The 25,352-nt window shown below is 44.6% G+C and overlaps 1 protein-coding gene across 7 annotated transcripts in view; it reads left to right on the top strand.

The window, feature by feature from the left end:
* The window catches only part of DNMBP (dynamin binding protein), a 135,469-nt gene extending 121,463 nt beyond the window's left edge, over positions 1–14,006 (top strand). For 5 of the 7 annotated variants that reach the window (XM_054435548.2, XM_054435547.2, XM_063670141.1 and 2 more), the window contains 4 exons: positions 69–248; positions 1,126–1,324; positions 5,032–5,582; positions 8,031–9,796. In XM_054435548.2, coding sequence (XP_054291523.1) covers positions 69–248; positions 1,126–1,324; positions 5,032–5,582; positions 8,031–8,216 — 1,116 coding nt within the window. In that variant the 3' untranslated portion in view covers positions 8,217–9,796. Of the gene's footprint in view, positions 1–68; positions 249–1,125; positions 1,325–5,031; positions 5,583–8,030; positions 9,797–11,789; positions 11,840–12,966 lie in introns of those variants that run through there. The other 2 variants (XM_063670143.1, XM_063670142.1) reach the window with 2 other exon arrangements.
* Positions 14,007–25,352: the final 11,346 nt, after the last annotated feature.

Genomic DNA, 25,352 nt, shown 5'->3' with positions numbered 1-25,352 from the left:
CTGTCAGTCTGGGATCTTTCATCGTGTTTTCTTCTTTTCTCTATCTCTGCTCTTCCCATGGACTCCAGTTACTCAAAGTGGCCGGTAGAGAGGGAAACCTTATTGCCATCTTCCACGAAGAGCACAGCAGAGTTCTGCAGCAACTCCAGGTTTTTACCTTCTTCCCGGAGTCTCTTCCAGCTACCAAGAAGCCGTTTGAGAGGAAAACCATTGACCGCCAGTCTGCTCGAAAGCCGCTCCTGGGCCTGGTGAGTAGGGAACTTAGAGCAGCAGCCCCGCCTCGGGGTAAAGAGTGGGAACCCTGCAGCCAGGCCCCCAGGCCCAGATCCCACTATTGGAGTTTCTGTATTTCATAATAAATGGAGAATAGTGGTTGCATTCTCACCCATCGTGGGCTCATGCATTCGCCTTTTTTTTTTTTTTTTTTTGAGACAGAGTCTCATTCTGTTGCCAGGCTGGAGTGCAGTGGTGTGATCTCGGCTCACTACAACCTCCGCCTTCTGAGTTCAAGTGAATTCTCCTGCTTCAGCCTCCCAAGTAGCTGGGACTACAGGGACAGGCCACTACGCCCAGCTAATTTTTGTATTTTTTAGTAGAGATGGGGTTTTACCATGTTGGCCAGGGTGGTCTCGATCTCTTGACCTTGTGATCTGTCCGCCTCGGCCTCCCAAAGTGCTGGGATTACAGTTGTGAGCCACCATGCCCAGTCTGAATTTATTATTACGTTTTTTTCTGATTACTTCCTTGCTTTCACAGGTGGGGAAGTCAAGATAGGGAAATTCTCGGTTAGGTTCATCTAACAAAAAAAATCCAAATAAGTGATACTAGTAGGTCTTCTTGTATTTTAAGTGGCATTTTAATCACATGTTTGTCACAAGAAAACAAATGTAAGAATAGGTGTGTGTTAAATTTTCTTAACTATAAAGGCATCAAACATTGCCTAAGGGCTCTTGATTTTTACCTAGCCACATGGGCTGGCTTCATCACAAAAACATCTGATGGGAGTGAGATGGGCAGTGACTAACTGTCCCTGCCTCATTTCTGAGGCTGGCCACATGTTGGGATGAAATATGGCTGCTGGGGTAGTGGCCACTGAGAGATTTTTGTTGACGTCTTACCTTTCAGCCAAGTTACATGCTACAGTCAGAAGAACTCCGGGCCTCCCTCCTGGCCAGGTATCCCCCTGAAAAACTCTTCCAGGCAGAACGGAACTTCAATGCTGCTCAAGACTTGGATGTCTCACTTTTGGAAGGTGACCTGGTGGGTGTGATTAAGAAAAAAGACCCCATGGGCAGTCAGAACCGCTGGCTGATTGACAATGGAGGTAAGAAGTTTAAGCAGCAGGGGATTGTAACTGGAAAAAAAAAAAAAAAAGTAGTTTTGGCTGCACCCGAATCCGGACTAGGCCAGGAAAAAAAAAAAAAGTATCTTTGATTAAGGGGAAAAATAACCTGAAAAATAACCTTAACCTTCTCTAGAGAGTAAAGATCATTACTGAAACAAAACCTCTTTTTGTTTTGACAAATTCCAGAGGAGACACCGTTGCTTATCATGCAAGCTCTTGCCATATCTTACAGCACTTACAGGCAGGAAGTCCTGCCTCACAGAATCCTGTTCCTTCTTAGCCTGTTCCCAGTATGCCACAAAATAAGCTGCCCTCTCTTCAGTTGTTTTTGTTTGTTTGGTTTTTTTTTTTTTTTTTTGGTGGCAGTCTTGCTCTGCTGCCCAGGCTGGAGTGCACTGGCATAATCGTAGCTTATTACTCCTGGGTTCAAGGGATCCTCCTGCCTTAGCTGGGACTACAGGTATGCCATCATGCCTAGCTAATTGCTTAATTATTTTATAGATATGACATCTTGCCATGTTGTCCAGGCTGGTCTCCAACTTCTAGGCTCAAGCCATCCTCCTGCCTGGACCTCCTAAAATGCTGGGATTATAGGTGTGAGCCACCACACCCAGCACCTCTTCCAATTTCCATGAATTTGTCTTGTGGAAATTAAAAACCTGTGGGATTTCATTTGCTTTCTTCTCCCCATAACAGTTTTACCTCATGACTATTTAGGGAATTACTTTAAAAACAGCTTACGACTTTTTTGGAAGGAGAGTGATTTACAGAATTTAAGTAAGTGTATAAGGGATAATATTGATCTGTAATCCCTTTTTCCAAAATCCAAAAAGCTCTAAAAAACAAGGATTTTTTTTCAGAACCCTTTTGCCAAAACCTGAATGAAGGTGATGTGAGACTATTTATAATTGTAACTTATCCCTTTTGGTGTGAATAGTCATGTGTATATATTTTTCATTTTTATTATTTTTTGAGACAGGGTCTAGCTCTGTCACCCAGGCTAGAGTGCAGCGGCACGATCTCAGCTCACTGCAACCTCTGCCTTCAAGTGATTCTCCTGCCTCAGCCTCACAAGTAGCATGCACCACCACACCTGGCTAACTTTTTGTATTTTTTGTAGAGACGGGGTTTCACCATGTTGACCAGGCTGGTCTCCAACTCCTAACCTCAGGTGATCCACCCACCTTGACCTCCCAAAGTGCCAGGATTACAACATGAGCCACGGCACCTGGCCTTATTTTTTTTAAATGCTTGATTGCAATCTGATTCAGCCAAGAGGTTGCTCACATCATGGATGGATGAATACAGCTCCAAAACGAATGACACAAAAACATCAGAACTTTCCTATTTGCAATTATGTGAGATACTTTAAGTTTTAGTTTATAACTGAGACATACTTGTTCATATCTATGGGGTACGGTGTGATAATTTTGAGATAGGGTCTAGCTTTGTCACCCAGGCTGGATTGTAGTGGCACAATCTTGGCTCACTGCAGCCTCCACCTCCCAGGCTCAAGCAATCCTCCTGTCTCGGCCCTCCTTAGTAGCTGGGACCAGAGGCATGCGTGACGATGCCCAGTTAATTTTATTTTAGTAGAGACAGTCTCCCTGTGTTGCCCAGGCTATAAACTTGTCATTTCTTTGTGGAGATATCATTCAGAATCCTTGGCTTCTAGCCATCTTGAAATATACATTATCATTAGCTATAGTAACCTTATTATGCAATAGAACACCAGAGCTTATTTCTCCTAACTTTGTACCTGTTGAACAACCTCTCCCCAGACTCACCTCCCCCTATAGCTACACCTCCCCCTCCACCACCCCCAGCCTCTGGTATCTAGCATTCTACTCTCAACTGCTATGAGATCAACTTGTCTAGATTCCACGTGAATGAGATTAATATGGTATTTGTCTTTCTGTTTCTGGCTTATTTCACTTAACATGTCCTCCAGGTTCAACCATGTGGCCGCAAATGACAGAATCTCATTCTGAATATTCATTAACAGAATTGATTACGGGGTGCTGACCCTGCTGGGGAGGTTTTACAAAATATGTAGTATAGGTACTTGACTACCTTCCCAGAATTAAAAGAATCTGAATTCCAAAACATATCTGGCCCTAAGCATTTTAGGTAGGGATTGTGGTCCCTATCTAGACAGACATCTATGTATTCACCACCCAGAACTGAAAAATGTCACATTGCTTGGTTTCTTTAAAAGCATCTTGTGGATTTTTTTTCTCCCCACTTCTGCTTACCCAGAACGAGAGATTAAAAGTGGGACAGGAAGGACAGAGGATGGAGCCTGTTAGGGTGACATCAGGTGACAGCTAGCTACTGCTGGGGTCAGAGACAGGTGGACCTAAAGTCCCAAGCTGTTTAAGAAACTGCTCCACCCTTCAGTTTTTATCTACTCAAACTTGAGAAGTGGTAGCGGGAAGCCACCGTATTCAGATCAGCTGTCAGGTACAGGAAATGCATCAAAGATCAGTAGAGTGATGGCCATTGTTCTCATGGAGGCTACATACTCTGGGTCTGTGCCTTGACAGTGTTATGAAAAATTGTCACGTGGATGCTCACGCAATCCCTAATTTATAGCTGAAAGCCCCCTTGGTCATCATCTTGGGCAATTTATTAAAGTGAACCATGTGCAGTATACATTACGTGTGTATTCTAACAAACAGTTTCCTACATTAGAACATCCTTCCAGTATATCCAGACTGCCAGAGCAAAGGATTCACGTGTCCTGGAGGGAAAAAGGGCAGGGAGGTCTATGGAGGGGCTTCTTGAGCTGAGGCTTTTTTTTTTTTTTTTTTTTTTTTGAGACGGAGTTTCATTCTTGTTGCCCAGGTTGGAGTACAATGGCGTGGTCTTGGCTCACTGCCACGTCTGGCTCCTGGGTTCAAGCAATTCTCCTGCCTCAGCCTCCTGAGTAGCTGGGATTACAGGCGCGCACCACCACACCCGGCTAATATTTTCGTATTTTTAATACAGACGGGGCTTCACCATGTTGGCCAGGCTGGTTGTGAACTCCTGACCTCTGGTGATCTGCCCGCCTCACCCACCCAAAGTGCCTGGATTACAGGTATGAGCCACTGTACCCAGCTTTTTTTTTTTTTTTTTAATAGAGATGAAGTCTCGCTGTGTTGACCAGGGAACTGGGCTCAAGCAATCCTCTCATCTCAGCTTCCCAAAGAGCTGGGATTACAGGCGTGAGCCCCAGTGCGCAGCTGAGGCTGGTTCTTAACTCGGTCTTTTCCACACTTGCTGTATTTGAACATAGGCTTAATCAAGCCTTCCTCTTAGGCATGATCTCAGTGTCCTATGACATTCTTTTCCCATGCCGGTTCCCAGACATGGATTGTTTTCATTGTTGTTTTCTCAGTTGGCCATGGGCCTCCTGAGCACGCATCTGTTGTGAGGTTGTGACATGAATGAACCGGCAGGCAGCTGCGGCTCTTCATCTGTACCTATACACATCACATCCTGGGACTCAGTGTTCCAAGCCGCTTTGTCACTAGGCATTTTATTTTGTATCTCTCACTATTGGCCTGGCTTTTGAGTTTTTGTTTTACTCTTCATTTTGCAGATGAATAACCTAGCTTTTAGATCAGTTTTTTTTTCTCAGTGCTCCCTCTGTCCATCCTTCTGCTAAGAGTTCTTGTTTATATTTCCTGTTTCCTTTGTAGTCACCAAAGGCTTCGTGTACAGCTCCTTCCTAAAGCCCTACAATCCTCACCGCAGCCACTCCGATGCCTCCGTGGGCAGCCACTCCTCCACAGAGTCTGAGCACGGCAGCTCCTCCCCCAGGTTCCCACGCCAGAACAGTGGCAGCACCCTGACCTTCAACCCCAGCAGCATGGCTGTATCCTTTACCTCGGGGTCTTGCCAGAAGCAGCCTCAAGATGCATCTCCTCCGCCAAAGGAATGTGACCAAGGAACTCTCAGTGCATCCCTAAATCTGAGTAATTCAGAGAGTAGTCCTTCCAGATGCCCTTCAGACCCAGACTCTACCTCCCAGCCAAGGTCAGGGGACTCTGCAGATGTAGCTAGAGATGTAAACCAACCCACTGCCACGCCAAGGAGCCACCGGAACTTCAGGCATCCAGAAGTAGTTGGCTACTCCGTACCAGGACGAAATGGGCAAAGTCAAGACCTCGTCAAAGGATGTGCAAGAACAGCCCAGGCTCCGGAAGACAGAAGTGCAGAGCCAGACGGCAGTGAGGCAGAAGGCAACCAGGTGAGTGCATAAGCGGCCTGCCACTGTGGCACAGGCGACAGCAGATGTGTTGTGGGTACCAGCAGGGGTGAGGCAGAAGTAGCTTGCCTGAGGCCTAGGGGTGATCTGAGATGAGCTCACAGACACATCTTTCAAGCACACAAGGAATCTCTGCCATCAGAGCCTTCTGAGCACCTTCCCCTGCTGATACTTCAAGGCTATTCCTGGACCCCTCTGTGTCACTGGGTGTTTAAAAGGTGCCATAATGACAACTTCATTACTCTTCCAGTTCACTAATTCTTCAGTTGTATAACATCCGTTTAATCCACTTGTTTGGTTTTTGATTCAAGTAACCATACTTTTTTTTTTGAGGAGTTTGTCACCCAGGATGGAACGCAGTAGCATGATCTCAGCTCACTGCAACCTCTACCTCTCAAGTTCAAGCAATTCTCATGCCTCAGCTTCCTGAGTAGCTGGGATTACAGGTGTACACCAACACACCCAGCTAATTTTTGTATTTTCAGTAGAGACGGGCTTCACCATGTTGGCCAGGCTGGTCTGGAACTGCTGGCCTCAAATGATCCTCCCGCCTTGGCCTCCCAAAGTGCTGGGATTACAGACGTAAGCCATCGTGCCCAGCCCCAGTTTTTCCTATTCTCTTTGCAATGGGCTGTTCCCATTTATGAGTTTGATTGTAGGCTTTGTATCGCGAACGTTTTGGGGTTTTTTTTGAGACAGTCTTGCTCTGTCGCCCAGGCTGGAGTGCAGTGGCGCAATCTCAGCTCACTGCAACCTCCGCCTCCCAGGTTCAAGTGATTCTCCTGCCTCAGCTTCCTGAGTAGCTGGGACTACTTTATTAGAGATAGGGTTTCACTATGTTGGCCAGGATGGTCTTGATCTCCTGACCTCACTGCCTGCCTTGGCCTCCCAACTTGCTGGGATTACAGGCGTGAGCCACCACACCTGGCCATATCTTGAACTAACCTGTATGCTTTAAAGCCACTTTCAGATTCACAGCTGCAGAGTCTTTGCTTTACCCTTTGTTGCCTTTGCTCGCTCTTCAGCAGAGCATGTTCCTGTGTTGACTGTCAGGTTTGTCTGCGAGCTCATCTCCAGCAGGATTTGCCCTTATGGGAAGGCCTAGTTGTGTCCTGGGTTGTAGAGGTGCTGCCGCTGCCACTGTCTGGATTCTAAGAGTCCAGTTTTTACCCACTTTCTCAGTTCAGGTTTCCCACAGCACATTCCTCAGTGCCACAGCCGAGCTTTGTGCATGCTTGTTTTTCTGGTGATTTCTCTTACTACCTACTTCCCGGGTCAAACATCCCCATTCTGGGCCTACCAAGCAGACGGTTATTGTAGACACATCAAGGGGAAGAGAAGGACCTTTCTTAGATTGAGTTTGAGCAGGGAATGTAGTTGTAGTCTCAGCTTCAGCCCCTGACCAGGTCCTAAAGCTCCAGCCCTGGGCACGTGTCCCTCCCTCTGGCCCCCATGGGCCTCATGGCTTCTCCTCCTCCTCCCTGAGCCCCTCCCTTCCATGGGCATTAGATCACGAGATCTTTGTTTGTTTGTGGCATCTAAAGATTAACTTTTCTTTGAAGTTGGTTGTGGTTTTCTGGTTTTTCTTTTTCAGAATTTGTGTTTGAGGTATGGAAGAGTATGCTCATCTTCCACCCTTTAAAGCAATTCTGAAAGACTGAAAAGGTAGTTTTTTTTAAATGGAGTCTTGCTCTGTTGCCCAGGCTGGAGTGCAGTGGTGCAACCTCTGCCTCCTGGGTTCAGGCAGTTCTCCTGCCACAACCTCCGGAGTAGCTGGGATCACAGGTGTTCACCATCATGCTTATTTTTCGTATTTTTGGTAGAAATGGGGTTTCACACCATGTTGACCAGCTGGTCTGGAACTCCTGACCCCTAGTGATCCACCCTCAGCCTCCCAAATTGGTATTTGAGACAGTCTCACTCTGTCGCCCCGGATCTGGAGTCCAGTGGCGCGATCTTGGCTCACTGCAACCTCTGCATCCTGGGTTGGAGCAATTCTCCTGCCTTAGCCTCCTGAGTAGCTGGAATTAGAAGTGTGTGCCACAACGCCCGGCTAATTTTTGTATTTTTAGTAGAGGCAGGGTTTCACCATGTTGGCCAGGCTGGTCTTAAACTCCTGACTTCAGGTGATCCACCCATCTCAGCCTTCCAGAGTGCTGGGATTACAGGCATGAGCCACCATGCCCGGCCAAATTGGTGTTTTAATCATCCCTATTATGGTAGCCGTCATCCATATGTACCTATTTAAATTTATTTTAGTTGAAATTAAATAAGATTAAAAATTCAGTTCCTCTGTCTCACTAGCCATATTTCAGGGGCTCAGTAGCCACATGTGGGCATGTGGATTTGGAACCCTCCCCATCACCACACGAAACTGTTGGATGGCATTGCTCCCAGCAATTTCCCATTTTCTCTGTCTCCCTCACACAGGTCTATTTTGCTGTCTACACCTTCAAGGCACGAAACCCAAATGAGCTGAGCGTGTCAGCCAATCAGAAACTCAAGATCCTCGAGTTTAAAGATGTTACAGGAAATACAGAGTGGTGGTTAGCTGAGGTTAACGGGAAGAAGGGCTACGTTCCCTCCAATTATATCCGCAAAACCGAGTACACCTGAGCCCATGTTGCCTGCCACCCAGCCTTGCTGCCTTTGCTTTCAGTCCGCCGAGGGTTCTGGCGGCCCACCGAGAGGGCGCCTGCTCCTGAGACACATGCCCTGTCTGCGTTGCTTAACCATGGCATGGTGGAGCACACCACAGATCTTGTTCTTGATTGGGTTGTAAACCTTGATGCTCACTAGAATCTCTAGAATTTGAAACGGACCCTGGGGCTTTGCAAATGACTTAGTGACCATGAGAAGAGAGACAGGTGTTGGAGCTGGCTTTTGGGAAGGAGAAACTTGCAGTCAGAAGCCCAGTGTCCTATGTATGCAGGAAGCTGTGCTCTAGCAATAGACAGTGTTGGTAGTGGTTGTGCTGTACTGCGTTTGGGGTGGCCCCATGTTCCATGCTCAGCTGACCGGATGCCAACTCAGATGAAAAGAATTCATGGCTCTGGGACCCCGTGAGGCAGTGCTTGCACGTGGCCGGGGGTTTGTCGGGATTGAACCAAACCTAGTGCTTCAAAGCTCCTGGGACACCTCCAGTGTCCAGCACACATTCTCATACATACTGCCTCTAATTTCTAAAGTCCCTAAAGCACTACCTTCTGTAACCTTGTTTCTTTTACTCTATTCCCAGATTAGTTATGCAAAGTTCAACTGCTTTCTACTTTTATAGAAGTGTTTAGGGTCTTTATTTTCTGTTGACCCTTCATCTGAAAGATTCTCTTCCCTTGTTAGGTACAATCACTGCCCCCCCCCCCTTTTTTTTTTTGAGATGGGGTCTTGCTATGTTGCCCAGGCTGGTCTTAAACACCTGGGCTCAAGCAACCCTCCCACCTCTCTGCTGGGATTACAGGTGTGAGCCACCGTACCGCAACCTCAATGACACCTTTCTGATGGTCTTTACACGGTCTGTGATGTCTGGTGGCCCCCTGTCCTGGACTCAATAATTAATAGATTTTCCTAGAATAACAGTATAAGAGCTCCAGCCATTCCATTAAAAGTATTAGTTCTGCTTTGAGCTGAAACCAGTTGAGCCTAGTGAAAGACTGGATGTCTTTCTTCTTCATCCAAGCGCCCTAATGACTGTTTAGTTACATCCATAGATGCAGACAACATAACACCTGTGACTTACTTGAATTGGGATAAGCCATTCCAGAAGTAGCTTATCCTAGACTTGGAAATAAGATTTTTTCACCACTAACTTCCATGCTTCAGAGATGACATTCAAAGCCAGATTCCCAAGTGCCTGATCATACCTCCCAGTCTCAGGAAGATATTTGCTTACCCCTTAGACCAAGAATCTTAAGATCTTCCCCAGCTATGAAGCCTATCTTGGAATGGGAAACCATGAGATTTGTCTTTTAAAAGAAAGGGAAGAAATAGCCTTACAGCCCCCTGTTCCTCCAAGTGCACATTTAGCCTTAAAATCCTGGGAGTCTGGGGAGACACCATGGAGTCCTTATATCCACAGTGTCTCTGCTGGTCGTGGTCAGAAGGCAGTAATGCAAGAGTCCTTTTGTGAAGAGTGTTTCTATGTAGAGATGTTTATATTTAAGTAGTTCTTTTATAAATAAAAGCATTTCTAATGGCCATGGATGCTTTCTTGATTTCCATGTTTAAGCTGAACAGGTTTTTTTGTTTGTTTGTTTAAGCTGAACGTTTTTCCTGGGCTTCTGGGGATGCCTTCCTGACAATGAGTGATGTACAGATCTGGGAGAATGGAGAGGCTAACTGAAGAAATGCAGGCCCAAAGTCGTTTTGTCAAAGATTCCAACAGAATCTCTATATACTCAGGCCGAGTGTGGTCGCACCTGTAATCTCACTGGCACTTTGGGAGGCCAAGGTGGGCGGATCACATGAGGCCAAGAGTTTGAGACCAGCCTGGCCAACATGGTGAAACCCCATCTCTACTGAAAATACAAAAATTAGCCGGGCATGGTGCTGCATGCCAATAGTCCTGGCTAATCAAAAGTGGCTGAGAATTGCTTGAACCTGGGTGGCAGAGGTTGCAGTGAGCCAAGATCACACCACTGTACTCCAGCCTGGGCGATAGCAAGACCCTGTCTCAAAAAAAAAAAAAAAAAAAAATCTCTGTATACTCAAAAGATGTCCATACTGCTGGTGACTGCCTCTATTTTCATCTTGTCCTATGAAATTCTAACAGAACAGAAGAGCTGGGATCTCTAGGTGATAAGTATTTCCCTGATATTGCAGATGTGGACACTGATACACAAGGTTATCTAACAAGGTCACGGAGCAGCAGCTCAGGCAGTTGGGGGCAGGGAAGGAAGTGGCAGGGCTAGTGGCAGAGGGGGGATTGAGGACAGTATGGTGGGTGACAGTAAAGCGATCACCCAGTGTTAAGAATAGAAATCACTGAATTGGGTAGGCTGCAGGAAAGCAGCTGACAAGTCACCTATGCTACTCTCATGTGATAGACTAGGAAAATGGGGTCCAGAGACATTCGTACTCACCCAAGTCACATATCAAGTTTTTGAGGGGTTGTAAATTGAAACTCGGGCCTGCAGGCTCAGGCTGAGTCTGTACACCTTGTTCTGGAGCCAGACTGTCTGGCTTCTGACACTTAGCAGCTTTGTGACCTTGGCAACTTATCCACCTCTGTCTCAGTTCCCTGGTTGAGGTAGAGAGAGTAATAGCATCCACCTTGTAGAGTTGATAGGAGGATTCCGTGAGTAAATTCATGCAGCATGCTGCAACAGGACAGCTGCGAGATACTGGAGTAGGACTTTCAGTGCTTGTCCCCCCATGGAAACAAACTATCCATGCATGAAAATACCGTAAGTACTAAGAAAACCATGTGAGAGATGACAGCACCTGGGTGTCACATGCAAATATTAAGAAAAGATGCATTGGAGAGGGCAGGGAGGACATGTTCACAGGACCTGTGCTGACCCCTCCCTCAGCCGCAGGCAGCATAGCACACATCAGAACACCCTCTGCATGGGGGGAAGAGAGGGAAGCGAGTCCCAGGTTCAACCTTGGACCTCAGCACTACCCCTGTAAAACCCAGTGCCCAGCAGGCCCTCACAGCCCCAGACTCCAGGCTGGTAGCTGCACACTTGCCTCCAGGCCTGCCTGTAGCATGGAAGCTTCACAGGGGAATGCCTGAGACCACTATGGACACTCATGTGACTCACATTTGCTCAAGACCACACACCTGCCCATTCTTGATAGAGGAGTAGTAAGGGCTAGGATTACAAGCCCTTACTATTCTAGATAACCTATCTATGTATCTAGGATATATGGATCTCAGGTTTCTAGCTTAGGAGACAGCAGAGAAGTGATGGGTGCCAATGGACCATCCAGCTGGAAAGGGGAAAGAAATACATGCAAAGCGTTTCAACAGGCTTGGTGCTTGCTACTGAGTTCACTGTGGGTCAAATCATCGACCCCTTTCCTTATGGTTCCCCTCTTGATTCAAGCCATGAGGAAGAAGAACCCGGAAATACAGTCCTGGATGGAGTTTGTGTCTTGTAGGAGCTGGTTGTTACCAGCTTGTACCCACTGCTCCCACAGCACCCTCTCCACCCAAAGCACTCACCATCAAATTCATTCCCCTTCCAGCTCTGCAGATCCAGCAGGAGGTTAGCATGAAGGAATCACATCAGATATAGGTAAGAAAAAGATTCAGCCACTCTCCTCTTGCCTTACTGTCCTATCTCAACATCTCTATGCATCCAGAACACTTTCTTAAAGCACAAAATCTACTTCAAAGCCATGAAGAGTAGTACAGACCTTTACAGAAGATTTCTTGTGGGTATGAAAGACGACAACCCCACCTATGACAAGGCAGAACTTTCTGGAAATATTGCTTTTCAATATCGACACAAGACTTCTGGCATCAGTCCAACTCTCCCTCAATATTCCTCTCCACCCATTTTCCTACTGCCGAGCTTTCCCCTCTTCCTCCCTGTCCCCTGCTCCCCTTTTTAAGTCAAATGACTGAGTTCTTACACTGGCATCTACCCCAAGTACCAACATCATCACACCAGAACGAAGGCCTCATGGCCACACAGTGCAAACAAACAGAAGACTCTCAGAATATGAAGGGATGGCCAGATGTTTCTACTTAGTTATTTTGTATTATATATGATGCTAATATGAGTGCCTTGGTTCCAAGGAATATCCCATGGCACACAATGTCCTCAAGAGAGTCAGAAAGCTTTCTGGGAAGCTCAGGGGTCTGTCCAAAACAGCATCTTCCACTCACTGAGCCAGGCACTGTGCCAAGGCTTACCCTGCATTATCCTATGTCACCCCCTACCTACCCCCCAACAAAAGAACACTACAAGGTGTGTAGAAGTAACAAAACTGATGCTCAGAGCCCAGCAGGTTGAGGCTGCAGGAAGCTGTGATCGCACCACTGCACTCCAGCCTGGACAGCAGAGTGAGACCATCTCAAAAACAGAATGACTGATGCTCAGAGGATAAGAAACTCAACCAGGTTTACCCAGATAGAAATAGTAAGACTCAGATTTCAATCCCAGCCCTGACAGCAAAGCTCATGCATTTAACCCTTTGCTATATACCCACTTGAGAACACACCAGCTCATGTGTACAACGAAAAGGACTTTGGCCCTAAGCCATCGAATGGCCCTCCCTAGTCAGTTCTGTGGGAGCCTTCATCGAAAGAGGACACTGGCCCTTTAAAGGAAGGATTGAATAGCAGTAAGAGTCTAAGCCAGTCTCCATTGCTTTAGGTCAATGTGGAAGCAACATATAACCTTCAACTCTCTTCCAGGGCCTGGTCTACATAGAGCTGTCTGGAGCCCTGCCCCGGCTGCCTCTGTTGCTGAACCTTTGGATTTCTTGGAATTCTAAATCCTCTAAATCCAGTCTTTTGACTGAACCATTTGGAAATTGAGGCCTGCATGCCAGTAGGGAGTACCCTTACCCCCAGAGGTAACAACTCTTTAGGAAATTTCCAAAATACACCTAGTACCAGTAAATGACCTGCCTGGTTCCCTAATCTTTCCTTCACCATGTAGAGGCTTCTGGATAATTTTGGTCCTCAGTTCACTGTTGGGAGTCTTCTATAGCATCTGCTCCAAGTTAAGAAGATCTGCACACTGATCCTAAAATTCTTACGGAAACGTAAGGGACCCAGAGTAGCCAAAACAATCTTGAAAGAAGGAACAAGATATAAAACTGCAAGTATGACTATGTGAGACTGACATAAGATAGACATAGATTGAGGGTCTAAAACTTCGGCCGGGCACAGTGGGTCACACCTATAACCCCGACACTTTGTGAGGCTCAGGTAGAAGGATCACTTGAGCCCAGGAATTCGAGACCAACCTAGGCAACATGGTGAAATTCCATTTCTACAAAAAATACAAAACTTAGTTGGGCATGGTGGTGCACGCCTGTAATTCCAGCTACTTGAGAGGCAAAGTAGGAAGATTATTTGAGCCTGGGAGGTCGGGGCTGCAGTGAGCAGTGATCATGCTACTGCACTCCAGCCTGGCGACAGCGTGAGACCTCGTCTCAAAAAATATAAAAATAAACCTTTACATATATGGTCAATTCGTATTTGACAAAGGTGTCAGAACAACTTAATGGGGAAACAACCATCTTTTACACAGATGGTGCCAGGACAACTGGATATCCACATGCAGGAGAATGAAGTTAGACTGCTTCCTAAACCACACACGAAAATTCACTCCAAATGGAACATAGACCTAAATGTAAGAGTTAGAACTACACAATTCTTAAAATGGGAATAAGTTCTCATAACCTTGGGTTAGGATTTAGTTTCTTCATATGACAACAAAAGTGACCAAAAAAACAAAAACAAAAAACACCCAGATAAATTAGACCTCATCAAAATGGAAAACTTTTGTGCTTATAATGCCATTGGCCAGGCATGATGGCTCACACCTATAACTGCAGCACCTTGGGAGGCCAAGGCAGGAGGATTTCTTGAGCCCAGGAATCTGAGACCAGCTTGGGCAACACAGGGAGAACTCGTCTCTACAAAAAAATTTTTTAAATCAGCCAGGCATGGTGGTGTAGTCCCAGCTACTTGGGAGGCTGAGGTGGGAGGACTGCTTGCGCCCAGGGCATAGCAACTGCAGTGAGCCATGATTGTGCCACTGCACTCCAGCCTGGGTGACAGAGCAAGACCTCATCTAAAAACAACCAAACAAAACAAGAAACACACTATCAAAGTGAAAACACAACCCACAGAATAAGAAAAATATATTGCAACTCATACGTCTGATAAGGGAATTGTATCCAGAATATATAAAGAAGTCTTACAACTAATTGATAAGAAAATAAACACCCAACTTAAAATTGGGCAAAGGGACCAGGCCTGTTGGCTTATACCTATAATCCCAGCACTGCATGAGGCTGAGGTGGGAGGACTGCTTTAGCCCAGGAGTTCAAGACCAGCCTGGGCAACATAGAGAGACCCCACCTCTGCGAAAAATAATAATAATAATAATAATTAGCTGGGAGTGGTGGTGCCTGCCTGTGGTCCCAGCTACTTGGGAGGCTGAGGTGGGAAGCTTCTGGCTTGAGCCTGGGAGGCTGAGGCTGCAGTGAGCTATAATTGAGCTACTGTACTCCAGTCTGGGTAACAGTGAGACCTTGTCTTAAAAGAAAAAGAAAAGAAAAGAAAAGAAAAAAAAGAAAAGTTCAGCATCACTAGCCAGATAAATGCAAATTGAAACCACAATGGATATCATCTCACCACAGTTAAAATGGCTTTTATAAAAAAGACAAGAAAGGTGGGAAGGGCCGAATAGAATAGGAAGAGCTCCGGTCTGCAGCTCCCAGTGAGACCAATGCAGAAGGCGGGCAATTTCTGCATTTACAACTGAGGTACCCAGTTCATCTCATGGGGGTCAGGCTGTGGGTACAACCCATGGAGGGTGAGCAGAAGCAGAGTGGGGCGTTACTTCACCAAAGAAGCGCAAGGAGCCAGGGGACCTCCCTCCCCCAGCCAAGGGAAGCCGGGAGGGACTGTGCTACCCAGCCCGGATACTACCCTTTTCCCTCGGTTTTTATAATCTGCAGATCAGGAGATTCCCTCATCTGCCTACACCATCTGGGCCCTGGGTTTCAAGCACAAAACCGGGCGGCTGTTTGGGCAGACATTGAACTAGCTGCAAAAGAGTTTTTTTTCATACTCCAGTGGCGGCTGGAACCCCAGTGAGACAGAACTGTTCACTCCTCTGGAAATGGAAAGGGGGCTGAAGCTGGAGAGCCACGTGGTCTCGCTCAGCAGGTCCCACTCCCACAGAGCCCAGCAAGCTAAGATCCACTGGCTTGAAATTCTCACTACCAGCACAGCAGTCTCAAGTCAACCTGGGATGACCAAGCTTGGTGTGGGGAGGGGCACCCGCCATTACTGAGGCTTTAGTAGGCAGTTTTCCCAACAGTGCTAAGGAGATAGGAGGTTTAGACTGGGTGGGAATTCACCATGGCATGGCTAAGTAGCCATGGCCAGACTGCTGCTTTAGATTCCTCCTCACTGGGCAGGGCATACATTGAAGGAAAGGTAACAGCCCCAGTCAGGGGCATACAGATAAAATTCCCACCTCCCTGGAACAGAGCACCTGGGGAAAGGGGCGGCTGTGGGTGCAGTTTCAGCTGATTTAATTGTTCCTGCCTGCCAGCTCTGAAGAGAGCAGCTGATCCTGACAAGAAGGATTCTCCCAGCACAGTGCACCAGCTCTGCTAAGGGACAGACTGCCTTCTCAAGTGGGTCCCTGATCCCTCTGCCTCCTGACTGAGAGACACCTCCCAGCAGGGGTCGACAGACAACTCATACAGGAGAGCTCCAGCTGGCATCAGGCCAGTGCCCCTCTGGGAAGAAGCTTTCAGAGGAAGGAGCAGGAAGCTATCTTTGTTGTTCTGTTAGCCTCCACTGGTGATACCCAGGCGAACAGGGTCTGGAGTGGACCTCCAGCAAACTGCAGCAGAACTGCAGCAGAGGGGCCTGACTGTTAGAAGAAAAACAGAAAGCAACAACATCAACATCAACAAAAAGGACCCCCACACAGAAACCCCATCCAAAGGTCATCAGCTTCAAAGATCAAAGGTAGGTAAATCCATGAAGATGAGGAAAAACCAGCGCAAAAATCCTGAAAATTCCAAAGACCAGAATGCCTCCCCTCCTCCAAATGATTGCAACTCCTCTCCAGCAAGGGCACAAAACTGGACGGAGAATGAGATTGATGGATTGACAGAAGTAGGCTTCAGAAGGTGGGTAATAACAAACTTTAGCTCTGAGCTAAAGGAGCATGTTCTAACCCAATGCAAGGAAGCTAAGAACCTTGATAAAAGATTATAGGAACTGCTAACGAGAATAACCAGTTTTGAGAGGAACATAAATTACCTGATGGAGCTGAAAAACACAGCAGGAGAACTTCGTGAAGCACACACAAACATCAATAGCCAAGTCGATCAAGCAGAAGAAAGGATATCAGAGATTGAAGATCAACTTACTGAAATAAGGCATGAAGACAAGATTAGAGAAAAAATAATGAAAAGGAACGAACAAAGCCTCCAAGAAATATGGGACTATGTGAAAAGACCAAACCTACAATTGATTGGTATACCTGAAAGTGATGGGGAGAATGGAACCAAGTTGTAAAACATACTTCAGGATATTTTCCAGGAGAACTTCCCCAACCTAGCAAGACAGGCCAATATTCAAATTCCGGAAATGCAGAGAACACCACTAAGATACTTCTCGAGACGAGCAACCCCAAGACACATAATCGTCGGATTCTCTAAGGTTGAAATGAAGCAAAAAATGGTAAGGGCAGCCAGAGAGAAAGGTCAGGTTACCTACAAAGGGAAGCCCATTAGACTAACAGCAGATCTCTCTGCAGAAACCCTACAAGCCAGAAGAGACTGGGGGGCAATATTCAACATTTCTTTTCTTGAGATAGAGTTTCACTCTTGTTGCCCAAGGCTGCGGTGCAATAGCGTGATCTCAGCTCACTGCAATCTCTGCCTCCCGGATTCAAGCAATTCTCCTGCCTCAGCCTCCCCAGTAGCTGGGATTACAGGCACCCACCACCACACCTAGCTAATTTTGTATTTTTAGTAGAGATGGTGTTTCACCATGTTGGCCAGGCTGGTCTCAAATTCCTGATCTCAGGTGATCCACCCACCTCGGCCTCCCAAAGTGCTGGGATTACAGGCGTGAGCCCAGCCTTGACATTCTTAAATAAAAGAATTTTCAACCCAGAATTTCATATCCAGCCAAACTAAGCTTCATAAGTGAAGGATAAATAAAATCCTTTACAGACAAGCAAATGCTGAGGGATTTTGTCACCACCAGGCCTGCCTTACAAGAGCTCCTGAAGGAAGTACTAAATATGGAAAGGAAAAACCAGTACCAGCCACTGCAAAAAATGAACAAAATATAAAGACCAACAACAGTATGAAGAAACTGCATCAACTAATGTGCAAAATAACCAGCTAGCATCATGATGTCAGGATCAAATTCACACTTAACAATATTAACCTTAAATGTAAATGGACTAAATGCCCCAATTAAAAGACACAGACTGGCAAATTGGATTAAGAGTCAAGACCCATCAGTGTGCTGTATTCAGGAGGCCCATCTCATGTGCAAAGACACACATAGGCTCAAAATAAAGGGATGGAGGAATATTAACCAAGCAAATGGAAAGCAAAAAAAAAAAAAAAATGCAGGAGTTGCAATCCTAGTCTCTGAAAAAACAGACTTTAAACCAACAAAAATCAAAAAAGACAAACAAAGGCATTACATAATGGTAAAGGGATCAATGCAACAAGAAGAGCTAACTATCCTAAATATATATATATGCACCCAATACAGGAGCACCCAGATTCATAAAGCAAGTTCTTAGAGACCTACTAAGAGACTAAACTCCCACACAATAATAGTGGGAGACTTTAACACCCCACTGTCAGTATTAGAGCAATGAGACAGAAAATTAACAAGGATATTCAGGACTTGAACTCAGCTCTGGACCAAGCGGACCTAATAGACATCTACAGAACTCTCCACCCCAAATCAACAGAATATACATTCTTCTCAACACCACATAGCACTTATTCTAAAATCGACCACATAATTGGAAGTAAAACACTCCTTGGAAAATGCAAAAGAATGGAAATCATAACAAACTGTCTCTCAGACCACAGTGCAATCAAATTAGAACTCAGGATTAAGAAACTCACTCAAAACCACACAACTATGTGGAAATTGAACAACCTGCTCCTGAATAACTACTAGGTAAATAATGAAATTAAGTCAGAAATAAAGAAGTTCTGTGAAACCAATGAGAACAAAGACAACGTACCAGAATCTCTGGGATACAGCTAAAGCAGTGTTAGGAGGGAAATTTATAGCACTAAAATGCCCCCATCAGGAAGCTGGAAAGATAAAAAATTGACACCCTAACATCACAATTAAAAGAACTAGAGAAGCAAGAGCAAACAAATTCAAAAGCTAGCAGAAGACAAGAAATAACTAAGATCAGAGCAGAACTGAAGGAGATAGAGACAAAAAAAAAGCCCTTAAAAAAAAAGTTAATGAATCCAGGAGCTGCTTTTTTGAAAAGATTAACAAAATAGACTGCTAGCTAGACTAATCAAGAAGAAAAGAGAAGAATCAAATAGATACAGTAAAAAATGATAAAGGGGATATCACCACTGATCCCACAGAAATACAGACTACCATCAGAGAATACTATAAACACCTCTACGCAAATAAACTAGAAAATCTAGAAGAAATGGATAAATTCCTGGACACATACACCCTCCCAAAACTAAACCAGGAAGAAGTCAAATCCCTGAACAGACAAATAACAAGTTCTGAAATTGAGGCAAGAATAGCCTACTAACCAAAAAAAGCCCAGGACCAGATGGATTCACAGCCGAATTCCACCAGAGGTACAAAAAGGAGCTGGTACCATTCCTTCTGAAACTATTCCAAACAATAGAAAAAGAGGGAATCCTCCCTAACCCATTTTATGAGACCAGTATCACCAAAACCTGTCAGAGACACAACAAAAAAAGAAAATTTCAGGCTGATATCCCTGATGAACATCAATGCAAAAATCCTCAATAAAATACTGGCAAACTGAATCCAGCAGCACATCGAAAAGCTTAGCCACCATGACCAAGTCGGCCTCATCCCTGGGATGCAAAGCTGGTTCAAGATACACAAATCAATAAACATAATCCATCACATAAACAGAACCAATGACAAAAAACACATGATTATCTCAATAGATGCGGAAAATGCCTTCAATAAAACTCAACATCCCTTCATGCTAAAAACTCTCAGTAAACTAGGTATTGATGGAACATCTCAAAATAATAAGAGCTATTTATGACAAACCCACAGCCAATGGGCAAAAACTGGAAGCATTCCCTTTGAAAACCAGCACAAGACAAGGATGCCCTCTCTCACCACTCCTATTCAATGTAGTATTGGAAGTTCTGGCCAGGGCAATCAGGCAAGAGAAATAAAGGTATTCAAATAGGAATAGAGGAAGTCAAATTGTCTCTGGTTGCAGACGATATGATTGTACATTTAGAAAATCTCATCGTCTCAGCCCAAAAACTCCTTAAACTGATAAGCAACTTCAGCAAAGTCTTAGGATACAAAATCAATGTGCAAAAATCACAAGCATTCCTATACACCAACAATAGACAAGCAGAGAGCCAAATCACAAGTGAACTCCCACACACAATTGCTATCAAGAATAAAATACCTAAGAATCCAACTTACATGGGATGTGAAGGACCTCTTCAAGGAGAACTACAAACCACTGCTCAAGGAAATAAGAGGACACAAATGGAAAAACATTCCATGCTCATGCTCATGGATAGGCAGAATCAATATCATGAAAATGGCCATACTGTGCAAAGTAATTTATAGATTCAATGCTATTCCCATCAAGCTACCATTGACTTTCTTCACAGAATTAGAAAAAACTACTTGAAATTTCATATGGAACCAAAAAAGAGCCTGTATAGCCAAGACAAGACAAGACGACAATCCTAAGCAAAAAGAACAAAGCTGGAGGCATCACACTACCTGACTTCAAACTATACTACAAGGCTACAGTAACCAAAACAGCATGGTATTGGTACCAAAACAGATATATAGACCAATGGAACAGAACAGAGACCTTAGAGATAACACCACACATCTACAACCATCTGATCTTCGACAAACCTCACAAAAACAAGCAATGGGGAAATGATTCCCTATTTAATAAATGGTGCCGGGAAGGCTGGGCATGGTGTCTCACGCCTGTAATCCCAGCACTTTGGGAGGCCGAGGCAGATGGATCAGCTGAGGTCGGGAGTTCGAGACCAGTCTGACCAACATGGAGAAACCCCATCTCTACTAAAAATACAAAAAAAAAAAAAAAAAAAAAAAATTAGCTGGGCATGTTGGCTCATGCCTGTAATCCCAGCTACTCAGGAGGCTGAGGCAGGAGAATTGCTTGAACCTGGGAGCCAGAGGCTGCAGTGAGCTGAGATCATGCCATTGCACTCCAGCCTGGGCAACAAAAGCAAAACTCCATCTCAAAATAAAATAAATGGTGCTGGGAAAACTGGCTAGCCACATGCAGAAAACAGAAACTGGACCCCTTCCTTACACCTTATACAAAAATTAACTCAAGATGGATTAAAGACTTAAATGTAAAACCCAAAACCATAAAAACCCTAGAAGAAAACCTAGGCAATACCATTCAGGACATAGGCATGGGCAAAGACTTCGTGACTAAAACACCAAAAGCAATTGCAACAAAAGCCAAAATAGACAAATGGAATCTAATTAAATGAAAGAGCTTCTGCACAGCAAAAGAAATTATCATTAGAGTTAACAGGTAACCTACAGAATAGGAGAAAATTTTTGCAATCTATCTATCTGACAAAAGTCTAATATCCAGAATCTACGAGGAACTTCAACAAATTTGCAAGAAAAAAAGCACAACCCCATAAAAAAGTAGGCGAAGGATATGAACAGACACTTCTCAAAAGATGACATTTATGCGTCCAACAAACATGAAAAAAAGATCACCGCTAGTCATTAGAGAAATGAAAATCAAAACCACAATGAAATACCATCTCATGCCAGTTAGAATGGCCATTATTAAAAAGTCAGGAAACAGATGCTGGCAAGGCTCTGGCAAAATAGGAACGCTTTTACACTGTGGTGGGAGTGTAAATTAGTTCAACCACTGTGGAAGACAATGTGGCAATTCCTCAAGGATCTAGAGCCGGAAATACCATTTGACTCACCAATCCCATTACTGGGTATATACGCAAAGGATTATAAATCATTCTACTATAAAAACACATGCACGCATATGTTTATTGCAGCAGTATTTACAATAGCAAAGACTTGGAACCAACTCAAATGCCCATCAATGATAGACTGGATAAAGAAAATGTGGCACATATATACCATGGAATACTACGTAGCCATACAAAAGAATGAGTTCATGTCCTTTGCAGGGACATGGATGAAACTGGAAACCATCATTCTCAGCAAACTAACACAGGAACAGAAAACCAAACACCACATGTTCTCACTTATAAGTGGGAGTTGAACAATGAGAACACAGACACAGGGAGAGGAACACCACACACTGGGGCCTGTTGGGGGGTGGCAGACAAGGGGAGGGAGAGCATTAGGACAAATACCTAATGCATGCAGGGCTTAAAACCTAGATAACAAGTTGATAGGTGCAGCAAACCACCATGGCAAATGTATACCTGTGTAACAAACCTGCATGTTCTACGCATGTATCCCAAAACTTAAAGTAAAATTTAAAAAAAGGACACACACACACACACACACAAACACAAAGACAAGAAGTAACAGATGCTGGCAAGATTGTGGAGAAAGGGAATTCCTTGTACACAGTTGATGAGATGTAAATTAGTACAGCCACTATAGAAAACTATATGGAAATTCCTCAGAAAATAGAACTACCATATTATCTAGCAATTCCACTACTGGGTATGTATCCAATAGAAAGGGGAAATCAATATATCAAAGAGATACCTGCACTTCCATGTTTATTGCAGCACTATTCACAACAGCTGAAATATGGAATCAACCTAAGTGCCCATCAGTGGATGAATGGATACAAAAAAATGTGGTACAGGCCGGGCGTGGTGGCTCACACCTGTAATCCCAGCACTTTGGGAGGCCAAGGCAGGTGGATCACTTGAGATCAGGAGCTCGAGACCAGCCTGGGCAATATAGTGAAACCTCATCTCTACTAAAAATAAAAAATTAGCCAGCCATGGTGGTGTGCACTTGTAGTCCCAGCTCCTTGGGAGGGTGAGGCAGGAGAATTGCTTGAAACTGGGAGGCAGAGGCTGCAGTGAGCCATGATAGCACCACTGTACTGCAGCCTGGGCAACAGAGCAAGATTGTCTCCAAAAAAAAAAATAAATAAAAATAATTGGGGAGATAATACACAACGGAATATTCAGCCATAAAAAGTATGGCACTCATTTGCAGCAACGTGATGGCACTAGAATCATTAAGTGAAACGAGGCAAGTACAGGAAGACAAATATTGCATGGTCTCAATCATATGTAGGAGCTGAGACAGCAGATCTCATGAAGATAGAGAGTAGATTAATGGTTACCAGAGGCTGGGAGGGGTAGGGGAAAGGGAGGTGAGAGCTTGATTCATGGGTACGAATATACAGTTTGATAGAAGAAATAAGCTCTATGGTTTGATAGATTGGGAGGGTGACTATAGTTTACAACAGTCTATTCTGTATTTCAAAATAGCTCAAAGAATGTGGAAAAAAGGGAACCCTTGTACACTGTTGGTGAGAATGTAAATTAGTGCAGCCACTATAGAAAACAATATGTAGGTTCCTCAAAAAATTAAAAATAAGACTACCACATGATCCAGCAATTCTACTACTGGGATTCCAGAGGAAATGAGCTCTGTGTTGAGGTATCTGCGCTCCTATGTTCATAGCAACATTATTTGCAAGAGCCAAGATACGGAATCAATCTATGTCCTTCAACAGATGAATGGACAAAGACATTGTGGTTCATATACACAATGGGATACTATTCAGACTTAAAAAGGAAGCAGTCTTATCATTTGCAACAACTTAGATGAACCTGGAGGACATTTTGCTAATTAAAATAAGCCAGGCAGGGCTGGGCAGGGTGGCTTATGCCTGTAATCCTAGCGCTTTGGGATGGCTTGAGCCTAGGAGTTTGACCAGCCTAGGCAATATGGTAAAACCCCATCTCTACAAAAAAAATACCACAACAACAACAACAAAAAACCCCACGAAAATTAGCTGGGCATACTGGTGTATGCCTATAGTCCCAGCTGCTTGGGAAGCTGAGGTGGGAGGATCACCTAAGCCCCAGGGGCCGAGGCTGCAGGGAGCCGTGATTGTGTCACTGGACTCTAGTCCAGTGATGGAGTGAGACCCTATCTCAAGGAAAAAAAAAAAAAAAAAAAAGAGGCACAGAAAGACAAACATGTGATGTCATATATATGCAAAATCTAAAAATGAATTCACAGAAGCAGAGAATAGAATGGTGGTTACCATGCACCGGGTGAGTGAGGTAGGGGTTGGTAGATGCTGGTCAAAGAATTTAAAATTCCAGTTAGACAGGAGTAAGTTCAAGACACTTATCAAACAATATGGCAACTATACCTACTGTATTATATTAAATAATCACTGTTATTTTATTTTATTTTTTAAAGACATAAGTTCGCTCTGTGGCCCAGGCTGGAGTGCAATGGTGCAATCTTGGCTCACTGCAACCTCTGCCCTCCGGGTTCAAGCGATTCTCCTGCCTCAGCATCCCGAAGAGCTGGGACTACAGGCATGTGCCACCATGCCTGGCTAATTATTTTGTATTTTTAGTAGAGACGGGGTTTCACCACATTGACCAGGCTGGTCTCGAACTCCTGACTTCAAGCGATTCACCCGCCTCGGCCTCCCAAAGTGCTGGGATTACAGGTGTCAGCCACCGTGCCTGGCCTAAAAATTGTTGAGATTTTTAAGTGTTCTCACTACAAAAAAAATGAAAAGCATATGAGGTGTGCCTATGTTAATTAGCTCAATTTAGCCATTTTACAACATACGTATTTTAAAACATGTACACAAATGTGTACATTTTTTCGGTCAATTAAAAAAAGAATGCTACAATATTGTCTGACACAAACAATATATTGGAGAGGTTTGAGGTCCAAATCAAGGAATTTCAATTTGAGGAGTCAGGTAATCAACTCCCATACGTTTTTAAGGGGATGGCCTGTTTTAAGAAAGCTAAATAGCAGCCGGGCGTGGTGGCTTACGCCTGTAATCCCAGCACTTTGGGAGGCCGAGGTGGGAGGGTCATGGGGTCAGGAGATGGAGACCAGCCTGGCTAACATGGTGAAACCCCGTCTCTACTAAAAACACAAAAAATTATTTGGGCGTAGTGGTGGCGGAGCTTGCAGTGAGCCGAGATCATGCCACTGCACTCCAGCCTGGGCAACAAAGTAAGACTCCATCTCAAAAAAAAAAAAAAGCTAAATAGCAACAGGCTGCTGTGGAGGGAGAACAGACCAAAGGCAGGAAAAGCCAATGAATGGGGAAAAGAAATCAACTGATTCGGGCATAAGATTGAGAACGGAAAAAAATCAGCATCTATCAAAAATATGAAATTGAATAATGGAAGCACAGGCACAAGGGAGATAATTGGGATGGGAGCAAGTTTGTAAGATGAGTCTTTGTGTTTGTAACTTTAAATATAAGTATTCCATAGTACTGCAAAATCTATGTAGTTACTTCATCTCAAAGAAATCATTTTTGATAATTAAAAAAAAAAAGATGAGTTTTAAATACCAGATGTTTTCTAGGCTCTTCCTCCTTAAAATGTGACCTGCAGAGCCAGTCACAGTGGCTCAAGCCCTTAATCCCACCTGCTTGGGAGGCTGAGGCAGGAGTATCCCCTTCAGCCCAGGAGTTCGAGGCTGCAGTGAGCTATGATGGCACTACTGCATCCCAGCCTGGGCAACAGCAAGAACCCACTTTTTTTTTTTTTTTTTTTTTTTTTTTTTTGAGACAGAGTTTCGCTCTTGGTGCTCAGACTGGAGTGCAACAGTGTGATCTC

Source organism: Pongo pygmaeus, chromosome 8 (genome assembly GCF_028885625.2).
Source record: "Pongo pygmaeus isolate AG05252 chromosome 8, NHGRI_mPonPyg2-v2.0_pri, whole genome shotgun sequence".
NCBI classification, from domain to species: domain Eukaryota; kingdom Metazoa; phylum Chordata; class Mammalia; order Primates; family Hominidae; genus Pongo; species Pongo pygmaeus.
The sequence above is the reverse complement of the archived record's forward strand: the minus strand, read 5'-3'. Positions and strand labels throughout refer to the sequence as shown.